The sequence below is a fragment of the Cyprinodon variegatus genome, unplaced genomic scaffold (genome assembly GCF_000732505.1).
Source record: "Cyprinodon variegatus isolate N-32 unplaced genomic scaffold, C_variegatus-1.0 Scaffold2, whole genome shotgun sequence".
Classification (NCBI taxonomy): Eukaryota; Metazoa; Chordata; class Actinopteri; order Cyprinodontiformes; family Cyprinodontidae; genus Cyprinodon; species Cyprinodon variegatus.
The window spans coordinates 22,359-34,582 of NW_015150455.1; the positions used below are offsets into that span (position 1 = coordinate 22,359).

Genomic DNA, 12,224 nt, shown 5'->3' on the forward strand with positions numbered 1-12,224 from the left:
AATATAAACATTTTCTGGAGGAGTTCTGGATAGAGCATGTTGACTGATGAAAAAATGTATTTTATCTTAAATAGAATTTTTTTTTCTTTTACAATCTTGGTTTAATTCCTGCTCTAAGTGTGTCACTCTGTCAGCTAAAGGAATGTTTTACAGTCTCTATACTCCAGTTAATGATTAATCGATGATTATTTCAATAATTGTTTCAGCTTTAAGTAAAAGCATAAGGTAACCATACGAAAGGGCAATTATGCTACCTGTTAGCTAAAGATGCTAAATTAGCATACTGTGTTGATGGTGTGATTGGTGTTCTGCATTGCCCCATGGATACTGTTGACATGGTTACCAAATCTGTTGGATTCATCTAGGGTTGCAGAACAAGTAAACCACATTTAAATTTAACCACAGCCAGATTCAAAGAAGATGAAAATTTTAAACTTTTCTCTATTTTCAAGAATTAGTGGCTGATGGAGGGTGACTGAGCATTTTAATTCAGCCCCTTAGATCCAACACAGAAAAGGCCTGGATCACCATCTCTCCTCGCTCTGCCGCTCTCTGCCCGTCGACATCTACCACCAACAGCTGTCTACCAACAGCATCAAGAGTCGGCCTCACGACCTAGCATCAAGAGCAGGGCTCCAGAGCAGGCCTCGTGACCTAGCATCAAGAGCTGGCTTCGCGACCTAGCATCAAGAGCCGCCCTCCAGAGCAGGCCTCGTGACCTAGCATCAAGAGCCAGGCTGCAGAGCCGGCCTTGTGACCTAGCATCAAGAGCCGGCCTCGCGACCTAGCATCAAGAGCCGGGCTCCAGAGCAGGCCTCGTGACCTAGTATCAAGAGCCGGCCTCGCGACCTAGTATCAAGAGCCGGCCTCGCGACCTAGCATCAAGAGCCGCCCTCCAGAGCGGCCTCGTGACCTAGCATCAAGAGCTGGCCTCGCGACCTAGCATCAAGAGCCGCCCTCCAGAGCCGGCCTCGTGACCTAGCATCAAGAGCCGCCCTCCAGAGCAGGCCTCGTGACCTAGCATCAAGAGCCGGCCTCCAGAGCAGGCCTCGTGACCTAGCATCAAGAGCTGGGCTCCAGAGCTAGCAGTAAGAGCCGGCCTCATGACCTAGCATCACGGCCTCTTCCCTTCTCTAACCCATGGAACGGTTCCTTCGCTCTATAGGGGTGTGGCAGGCAGCTTTGAAGCGGTTCTGGTTCTCTCTCTCTGCCAAGGTTCTCGCTCTGATTTCCCTGCTGTACCCGTCTGATTTAGAACGCCGTCTAATCTTCCTCAAGGTGATCTAGCTTTAGCTGCTGGACTTTGTTCAGCTTTGAAAAGTAAATCAAGTACCGGAAGCCGTTCTGTGAAATCCAGCTCCATTATCGATCAGTAGGTTCCAGGTGCTGCTGCTCATCAGGGAATTTCTAGCAAAATGTCAGACAAACAGGAAGCTGCTGATGTTTTCTCAGGTTTGGAGTTTGGCGTGAACAAACATAAGAAGAGGGACCTAAAAATCTGAAAGCTGCTTTCCATCCTGAACCTTTCAGCACCAGGGCCTTTTGGAAAACTGCAGAGACGCGTAAAAGATACTCTCACATGAAAAGAAACCATCAATGACAATAACATGGAGGATTCAGAGAAAACAGATTTTTTTAAAAGAAGTTGTGGATCTTAAATATGAATAAAAAAAGAAAAGTTAAATATTCCAGATCAATAAGCCAAACATTGGTTCTTTGATTCATTATGTGAGAAAACAATCTGCATGAATCCTGCAGGTCAGACATTAAACTCATAGTGAAGACAGCCAACCTACTGTTATTACAGTAAAGCATAGAGATGCTGATGGATGTAAATCTAGTTGAACGGCTCTAACTGATCCCCACACTGACCAAGCCTCTCCTCCATCAGCTACACATTAAAAACCATGAATAACTTCCCATAGATCCTCCACTGGCTGTTTAGAGCCTTTCAATGAAGGGAAACGTGTCTATTTATTAAAACAAAAGCTCCTTCCTGAAAAATGAACTCCTCCAAGCAGACAGGCATGCAGAGGCCAGGAGGACGTCGATTAGCGAGGCCTGATAAATGGAAACAGCGCTTTAGAGAAGTGCCCTGGTAAAAGCATTAAAAATGCAAAGCAGGATCCTTTTAGCTGCTGCCGCCCTGCATTGGATGATAAATGCTGCTCTGAGGAGTCGCTGCTGTCTGAGAAAACAGAGCATCCCTGAGAACCCCAGCAGAGTGTCGAGCTCATAGGAGGAACACTCTGGAACGACTTGGAGGAGAAGCGGTCACAGAGATTCATTTCCTTACCGAGTCCTGTTGGAAGCCCACAGCCCCGAGCCGCCCGATATCGATCTAAGGAGAAAGCTGTATGAGAGGATCCAAGTACCAACGACCAAGGCAAGCAGCATCCAGAGAGCAAAGACCATCAGCCGTGCCTGTAGCTTCTGACTCGGACCGTCCTCCGTACCTGTAGCTTCTGACTCGGACCTGAAAGCGTTGCATGGCTTCGGGTGGGATTGGGTTGTAAAGGGTGTCCCTTCATTCGTTAGCAGGATGCAAATCGTAAATGTGGAGGAAAAAATGTACGTGCTAAAATTTCTACCAACAAAATGTTATATTTCTCTTCATTAGCTAACATTTTCACATCATTTCCTTAAACTTCAGCTGCATGAGGGCTGATTTGGATAAAAGGACCTAAATGTAAACAAATAATGAAGCTTTTATCAGCTACTACTGGTTTAAGACGTTTATGAAGGACCAATGATTTGAACAGAGCTGAAATGTTCCTGTTAGATGATTTGATCTGCCCAGATAAATCTAGAGCCTTACGCCGGGCGTACGCTGTATGATGTTTTGCCCTTTTCCGGCCGATCCCCCAGTCGTGCGAGAAATTTTCGATCGGGCCACCTTTCAGCCTGATGGTGCGTGGCGTAGTGTACAGGGGGTAGCGAGGGGTGATCCGCCGCTAACGACCATCTCCCCATCAGGAATCGTAAGGTCAGGAGAAAATCAAGATGTTTGAAATTCAGTCGCTCAGTGGGCAAACAAGGATTCTTCTTCCTCTTCCTCTCAGATGAAAACCCAGCAGCATGGCGGGGGGGCAATGAGTGAAATGGAGTTCTTTCTGTAAAATTGTCAGACCATAGTAGCCACGTTAGCTCAGCCATGTCTTTGTCAGACGTACAGTGTGAGCAGGTAGATCGCATCAGAGCGTCGGGTCACAGTGTGAGAGCAAACATGGTGAGCTGTGAACTTTTAAACCCTGCGGTTTCACCGTACAGTGTGAGCTGCAGCTGCGTGCAACGATTGGAAATATCGTACAGGGTACGCCGGCTTTAGATACAGTCAGACAGTTAATATGTGTGAGAAGCCTGGTTCTGGTGAACGGCGCTCAGGCTGGTGGAGCTTCAGCGCCGCGGTGCCGAGTCACTGATGGTGTTTGAGATGGGACTGAAAATACGCCTCATCCTGATCATCAGGACCGATCCGTTCTCCCTGCATATTAAGATGAAACCTGAGGTTTTCTGGGTTATTGGAGCTTTTCTTTCTCTGAACCAACACAGAAGGCCATGTATGAAGTGAGTCAGTGTCACAGCAGGCAGAGGGAAGGTAGAAACAAATCAAACAGATAAACCTTTCTCAGAGGCGTTTTGTTTAACGCAAAGTTTAAACCTGTTTGCATGGTTAGAAAATAAGTAGTTTACTGCTGGAAAAGTTAAACCACTGTCTTCAGGTGTTTGTAATCTGTCTGGACTCAACAGCTAATCTACAGGATGTAAGCTCGGTTTAATAACGTAATCGTTCTAATTAATGAATCTTAAAGCTTACTTCCCTCATCCTCTGCTTTGTTCACATTATGTTGAACTAAAACTTGGAATCGGGCTGAATTACGCTGAACTGAATCATCCTCACTGACTGCACGGAAAAACATACCAGCTTTGAAGCACATTTATAGACGGTATGATGAGGAAATAAAGAGAAAGAAGAGGAACAAAAAGTTGAAATATATGAATATAGAACTGAATGCTTCCTATATAGAAACAAATGTTACTAAACATCTGAAAGGAGGTGACCTTTCCTCAGACTGAAGGAGGATCGTTTCACCACTTTTTTTATTTATTTATTTTTTTTTACAAGCAAATGTGATTAATTTGTAGTATTAGGAGAAGTTGAACCATATTGTGTCTGAAAGTTTGATAGAAACAGGTTTAAACATGGAGATGAGTCGTTTTTCTATTAAAGATGCAAAATTAATGTATGAAAATCTTAAAACCAACCAGATCGTGACCTCCGACCCCTTCTCTGCCTTCCACTCATCAACGCCGCCTGTTTGAACTGATGCCACTTCAAAGTAAATTCATCAGAGTCCCTTTTTTTCATCCATGTGCAGAAAATGAGCAATCAGCGTGAGGAGACAGGTGAAGCACCCCTAATCACTCAGACGTTAGTTCTAATGAAGGGAGAGAGGAGGAAGAGGAGCGGCGCTCAGGATGAAGGGCTGCTGGCCTGGACTCACCGTGCCTCCTCTCACTTGCTGCTTCTTGGGCTCAGGAGACATCTCCTGTGGGATGAACTTGATGGGCCCTTTGATCTGTCTCCTGGATCTCTTGGTGCCGTCGGGCAGCGTCTCCATGGCGATGTCAGCTTCGTCGCTGCTAGCCTGATCGCACTCGGAGCATTGCCTGGAGAAAAACACAAACTGTCACCGCACTGGTGTTTGAGTTACTGTCCAGATCCATATATTCTAGATTTTATTGGACTAACAGTGTTTTAGCTGGAAATAAATTGATCCCTCCGGCTTTTCGTCCAATTTTGGACCAAATAATCCCACTACCGTAGTTCTGTTATTTATGGTCTTCATAAAAGTAGAGACTACCGTCTCCAATGGCTCTTAATAGTGGCTAAAAGTGATACCAAAAACTAACGTATTATGAAAAATACCTGTCTTAGAAGGCTTAGAGGTTTTGATAAAGAATATTTGAATTGAATTTTCACAACAAAGTGACATGTAAAGAACAAAAAAATGTTTTTAATAAACTTAGAAATCATGTTACAATGATTTCAAAAGCTAAAAATACAAATAAATTGCATGTTTTAGATGTTCCAAAAATTAAAAGTTAATAACAAACCACTGGACTTTGTTTTCAAAGTTTCAAAGACGTTTCGCTTCCCAGTCTGAAAACTTTGTCTGGATTATCGTTGAGTTCCAGGCTTTATGGGTTAGCTCATAAAGCCTCGTTACGGCTTAGAAAACATGTACATTGAACTGAAAACAGGTCCACCCCTTTGTAATGGGGAGTCGTCCAGGTCGTTGTTGGGCTGCAAATTGACCCGCAATTGGCCCTTGCCACGCCTGGCTTCACAGGCGCCATGTTTGACCACCTGCATGGCGATAAGGGTTGAGATGGTAGTGGGAAGGAATCAGCTCCATCACTGTATTATAGGTTTTCTAGAGTCCCACCCCCCTCTGTTTAAGGTTGGTTTTTCTTTCTGAACATAGATGGCTTCCTTCACGCCTCTCTCAAACCACCCGTCTCCTTTGTCCAAAATGTGAACATTCTGGTCTTAAAACGAGTGTCCTTTGTCCTAAAGCCTTTGTCTTAAACTTTTTGTCTTAACCTTTTTGTCCTAAAGCCTCTGTCCTAAAACCTTTGTCCTAAAGCTTTTGTCCTAAAGCCTTTGTCCTAAAGCCTTTGTCCTAAACCCCCTGTCCTAAAGCTTTTGTCCTAAAGCCTTTGTCCTAAAGCTTTTGTCCTAAAGCCTTTGTCCTAAAGCATCTGTCCTAAAACCTTTGTCCTAAAGCTTTTGTCCTAAAGCCTTTGTCCTAAAGCTTTGTCTTAAAGCCTTTGTCCTAAAGCTTTGTCCTAAAGCCTTTGTCCTAAAGCCTTTGTCCTGAACCCCCTGTCCTAAAGCCTTTATCCTAAAGCCTTTGTCGTAAAGCCTTTGTCGTAAAGCCTTTGTCCTAAAGCTTTTGTCCTAAACCTTCTGTCCTAAAGCCTTTGTCCTAAAGCCTTTGTCCTAAAGCTTTGTCCTAAAGCCTTTGTCCTAAAGCTTTGTCCTAAAGTTCTGTCCTAAAGCCTTTGTCCTAAAGCTTTTGGCTTAAAGCTTTTGTCCCAAAGCCTTTGTCCCAAAGCCTTTTTTCCTAAAGCCTTTGTCCTAAAGACTTTGTCCTAAAGCTTTGTCCTAAAGCCTTTGTCCCAAAGCCTTTTTTCCTAAAGCCTTTTTCCTAAAGCCTTTGTCCTAAAGTTCTGTCCTAAAGCCTTTGTCCGTAGCCATAACAAGGCCTTTGTTGGGCTACTCTGTAAAAGTCTGGAACTCAACGCTAATCCAGACATTTTGAATTGAAAAAGCTTCCTGGATGGGAAGCGAAAAGTCTTTGAACTTGGAAACAAAGTCCAGTGGATTGATTTTAAATCGTTCTTTGGAATGACTATGACCTGGATGACTGAGAATCTCCCCCAGCATGTTGTTTTAAATGGCAACAAATTTCCTATTTAACAAAAATAGTAGGTTGTGTTTTATGAAAAATTCAGAATATTTTGCGTTGCTAAGCTTCTTTTAGTTAACCATCCTCGGGGCAAAATGGCTCTTTAGAAAGGAAAGGTTGCAGACCTCTGGCCTAGAAGCTCGACCGTGAGAGGTTGAGAAACTTCCGGCAGACGAACCTCATCGGCAGACGAACCTCATCGGCAGACCTCTATGTTCTAGCAGGAAGCAGATCGTCATGATTGCCTCTGACTCTTTATTCACTCATGGCTCATCAATCAAATGGGTTCAAACCAATAAAGAAACAGAAGTTTTATCAGAATCCGTTTCTCAGGCCAGCATCATCCGAACCCTGAGGACATCCTGAAGAACAAGTGAAAGGAAAACACTTTTCCATCTTTTTAGCATAGTTCTAGCTGCTCTCTAATGGCTCTGGGTTGTTAAATGTGGAGAAGCAGAGGCATTTAATGTCTTCCTGAGATAAAGAGCAGCAGACTGTGGAAGGGGAAGAGAGCCGCTGACATTTCTACCATCTCTGCATCTCTATCTGATAAGACGGAAGAAAAATGTCAGGAATAATACCAGAAAAATGCTCTGCAGAAGCCACTGTAAGCTGCTCCTTCAGGAAAACACTGATTCTGTTCACAGAATGAAGGAGTTCTGTTACATCAAGGCTCTCAGCTGCTTTTCACCAGGGATGGTTACAGCTTTAGACGGTCATCCTATTCTGATGGTGAGCATTGGTGTACATTAGTGAGTCGACTAACAGGACCGACCAACACTGAGATGAGACCTTATTCCTTCTGTTTTAAATCAAACAGCTGAGGGAAAACTGGCTCATCTGACTGCAAATCAGTGACTATGAGGCACCAAAGCGTAATAAGCTGGATGTAAAGAAACGCAGACGCCAACGTGACACGCACGTACAAAAGTCTAAGTCTAAGTTATTTTTTCCTAAATTGAGGAGGTCAGTGAGACACTTTGCCAATGGAACATTAGTAAAAATCTATTGCTTTGTCCTATTTCAACTGCATATTATCTAATTATCTAATTTTAAGAGTAAAAATATTCATTCCATTAGCAGAGCATCTTATTTACCTGCTCCATGTAAGAGTTAATACAATTAAAACTTAGAGATTTTTTACTTTTTTTTATGATTGTTTTTGCAGTGCCAGACCCGTCCATGAAAACACGACCCATGTGAATATAGATCATCAGCAGGATCATGTGACCTGTGTCTAAGGCCACAAGACCCTGTGAACATGCTAGCAGCTAGCAGGAACATACGCTGCAGAAACGATTTAGAAATAAGTAAACATTTCTTAAATTAATTGTATTTACCTTTAATTTGAGTATTTTTACCCTTAAAATATGATATGATAATTTGATATTATGCTGACGAAATAAGACAATGCAATTATTTTTTCTGATTTTAAATGTAAATTGTCTTGTTCCATTGGCAAACTGTCTCACTTACCTCTTCAACTGATGAAAAAAAGCACTTATTTTAACAAAAAATGACTTATTTAGAATTCATTTTTTGCAGTGTAAGACTCGCCAGCAAGACCGTCCAACTAATTCCAATAAAGTTAAAAAACAACTGGAGTTGGTTTCCATCCAAGAAGGTTTTTTTTATATTCAAAATGTCAGAATCAGCGTTGGGTTTGAAGCTTTATACTGCAGCCCAAAAACTGGCTATGGCTTAGAAAACATTCAGATGGAACCAGGAGAACTGGTCCTCCCCTCAGGAACGGGGGGTCGTTTGGGTTCTTTGTTAGCCTGCAGTACCTGATACTGGGCTATGCCTCTTCATGCAGACGACCTGGTTTCTGAGTATAAACCAGCCTTAAGGCTGAGGGCCCACAGCAGCAGCTGCGCCTCTAGTAGAAGGCTGGACCGTGAATAAAGCCTGTCTGATGGCAGAGTGTAAGCAGAGGGTTTATCTCCCTGTCAGTCATAGCTGGTCTCCCTTTCCAGAGGATGTAAACACATCAGCGTTCTCTGCAGAGTGAGAAAGGTCCCCGTTCTGCTGATGTCGACCCTTCACCTGGGTGTCCTCCGCAGCGCGTTTCAGCACAGACGCTGCCAGGCTGGAAGCTTCAAGGCCTGAACACACCGGCTGGAACCACTTTTTAATCTCTGATCTGCTTTATTTTTCCATCTCACACTGACTGGCTGCATATAGAGAGGCTCAGACTAGGCAGGATGAGCAGATCTATGCAGATTATTTTCACTTCTGTCTCTGTACTATACACACAAAAACTATTTCCCACATTTAAATGGATCAGATTATGAAAAGTTATTTAAAATAAAAACACCGGCGCATTCTATAAAGCAAAGCTCTACTTTAACAGATTTTATTTCATATTTTCCCTCAAAGTGGATGTGTTTTACTTTGTAACCGCGTCTCTCTTCCTGTCAGACCCATGAAATTGCTGCTGAATTGCTGCGTAGAACGACTAAAACAGACCTGGGGTCTATCTCAGTCTGAAATCATGTCAGGTGTGATCATCCCCATTGACTTTCAATGAGCGCTAAACACCACGACCTCTACGACAAGATTTTCTGCATCGGATTCTGTATTTTCTGGCATTAAAGGGGAAAGCCGTTTTTTTTTACATTGGGGCCTTGATTTTCCGTTATTCCATCATGTTCTACTCTCCCATATGCGTTTAGTGTCATTTGGAGCCGTTCTGAAGATATTCCGTTAGGTTATATCCAGTAACGTCTTCCTATGGGCAACGACTTGAAGTCACAAACTAAACTGTTCATTTATTCTTTATGGTACGCCAGCATTCAGAACATGGAGGCCAATCACTGTCCCCCAGACTTCCACTGTTAGATTTTTTATATTTATATTTTTTTAAAACAAAGCGGCGCATGTATGACCTCTCCTGTGGAACCAACTACCAGTTTTAGTCCGTGAGGCAGACACCCTGTCTACTTTTAAGGCTAGGCTTAAAACTTTCCTTTTTGATAAAGCTTCTAGTTCGAGTGGCTCAGGTTATCCTGATCTATCTCTATAGTTCTGCTGCTATAGGCTTAGACTGCTGGAGGACATAGGGACCCCTTTTTCATCATTCTGCTTCATTCTATCTCTATTCTCCCACTCTGCAGAATCTGTTAGTTCAATCTCTAACGTTCTGCTCTCTCTGCTTTTTCTCATAGTAGCTTCATCTGGTCTGTTCCTGTTTGGCTGTGACTCCATCCTGGAGAGAAATATCAGCTGTGCTGCTGCCATCAACACCTTTGTTTATAGATGTTGGAGCTTGGCCTGTTTTCCAGTGTAGTCCTGTTTCTCTGACTGTGACTAACTGGATGTGCTCTCTTCATCCTCTGACATGGGAGCTGGCTCGGAGCTCGTCTGCCTGGCTGTGTGTTTCCTGGACGGGGCCGCCTGTGGAGCTGGTTGACAGTTGCCTTTTGTATCTATGCTTCTTTTTCTATGTCTGCTTCTGTCTCCTTGAACCCCAGTGGGCCTCAGCAGATGGCCGCTCACACTGAGCCTGGTTCTGCTGGAGGTTTCTTCCTGTTCAAAGGGAGTTTTTCCTCTCCACTGTCGCTACAAGCATGCTTAGTGTGAGGGATTGCTGAAGAGTCAATGAGTCGATGCAATCAGCTGGTTTTCCTTAGATAGAAAACTTTAATTCAATCTGACTGGATGATCTGGTTGAACTGTAAAGTGCCTTGAGATGACATGTGTTGTGGAATTGGCGCTAAAGAAATAAACTGAATTGAATTGAACAAAGTTAGGAGACATTTTGAATGATTTTAATCCAAGAGACGAGTCCAACCACGCTTCGGACAATCCGACATCCCCACCTCTAATCCATCATTAGAAACTCTGCATGTTCTTGTTCAACCAGCCCGAACAGAACAGAGCTGACGTGTCTTTAAAAAACTCCAGAAACCGTGGATCCAACCTGCAGCGTCTGACTGAGCCTCACCAGTAGCTGTTCTTGGTCTTTTTGGGCATCCGTGTCAGCGGAGGCTCCAGGCAGCCCAGGTGATAGTAGAGTTTACACGTGTCACACAGGACCAGCAGATGTTGGTCCTGGTTTTTCTTACAGATCCCACAGCTGCAAGAATAAAACAGCAGTTAGATCAAAGAGCACATTATTGCCCAAAGATAGCAGAACTTAACCCAACCTTCAGTCGAGCTTAAAAACTACTTTGTAAAAACTAAACTTTGTCTTAAATTAGGGCTGCAACTAACTGATTAATCGATTATCTTTTCGAATAATCGATTAATAATCGAATAGCCAAAGGTTCTTTAAAGAGGACTTGTAACGGAATCAAACCAATCAAACTTTTCCAGTTGAGTTTTGGTTTTGAGTTTTTTTTTTATCTTAAATGCAAACTTTTTGATATAATTCCTGCTCTCAGTGTGTCGCTCTGTCAGCTAAAGGCGTGTTTTACAGTCTCTATATTCCGGATAATGATGAATCGATTACTGAATTAGTTGATGATGATTTCAATAATGGCTTCATCTGATTAATGGTTTCAGCTCTGGTTTAAATTCAGGAAATTCATACAATTTTAAAGGAGAAGTAAAAACTGTAAACTGAAATAACAGCTTTAAATAGAATATAGAAGAGTTTTCAGTGAATCTGCTGTGTGATGCTATGGCGTAACGCTCATTTTAGAAAATGGCGACCTGAAAGGATGACAGCCTTTTAGCTTAGCCGTCTGAACGCAGCCTGGGCCGAGTTTTCCTGAACCTCTGAGGCGCCTCGTCTTTCATAAGTGAAAATAAACAGAGATTACCGATTAGGGAAAGATTTTCCAGCTAAACTGTTTGTGTTCTTGATGATTTTTGTTCATTTCATACGTTTTACTGTTGAACGAAGCGAGCTAGCAAGAAGCTAATGGTCTGGAGTGACAGATCTAATGTCTTACTCTTGTTAAACATGATGGGAGTAAAACTGAGTGCTTCTGCGATTTGAAAAACGACATTTCTGCGATGCTCCGCGATGTGGCATTGTTCTGTCAGATCAGCATACCTCGTCAGACCAGTGTACTTATAGTCAATATGCATGCGCAAGACGCCAGATTTGCCTTTATTCCTTTAGTTTTGTCCAAAAAAAAAAAGACTTTAAAGTACCTCGACGGGCGTGTATTCATGTACAACAAAAAATATTTAACACTATTCAAAAAAACACCAAAGCAGGTAGATCGCAACAGAGCGTCAGGTCGCACAGTGTGAGAACAAACACGGTGAGCTGTGAACTTTTAAACCCTGCGTTTTCACCCTACAGTGTGAGCTGTAGCTGCGTGCAACGATTGAAAATATTGTAGTTTCTGAAAAAAGGGCGGTGTGATCAATTTTCGATGACGACATCTGGAACGGCTCTTTTCCTATAGCTCAGATTTCTGTTTTTTCCTTATAGACGATGAGGGAGAATGTTTGTTTTCTTCACCTGTAGAGAATGGCTGGAAGGCTTGAGGACTTCCCTGGAGTTCCTCCTTCCTTCTTGCTTGGCTTCCTCTCCTTTGGAGCTTTCAGGATGGCCGGAGTGTTCAGCTTCTATATAAAGGAAAAAAAAACACTACCATTCATTCATACAGGCCAACAGTGTGTGGTTTCAGTTCTTCCTTCTGTCGACATGCCCATTAGCAAGGCACTTTAATCTGCTGTGCATGAAAGAGTGTCAGCTGTGAATGCAGCTCTAGAGTCGATTGCTTTAGGTGTCAGGATGACTGGAAATCATTTCAGCAAATAAAAAGGAAAACCTTAAAGTCGTAGGGA

General features: G+C 43.0%; 1 protein-coding gene across 1 annotated transcript in view; it reads right to left on the minus strand.

Annotated features, from left to right (window-relative positions):
- Positions 1–12,224, minus strand: part of phf14 (PHD finger protein 14) — a 111,857-nt gene that overhangs the window by 17,870 nt on the left and 81,763 nt on the right. The window contains exons 12-14 of the mRNA XM_015370995.1: positions 11,896–12,002; positions 10,423–10,554; positions 4,506–4,671 (exon numbers count right to left, since the gene is read on the minus strand). Coding sequence (XP_015226481.1) covers positions 4,506–4,671; positions 10,423–10,554; positions 11,896–12,002 — 405 coding nt within the window. The remainder of the gene's footprint in view (positions 1–4,505; positions 4,672–10,422; positions 10,555–11,895; positions 12,003–12,224) is intronic.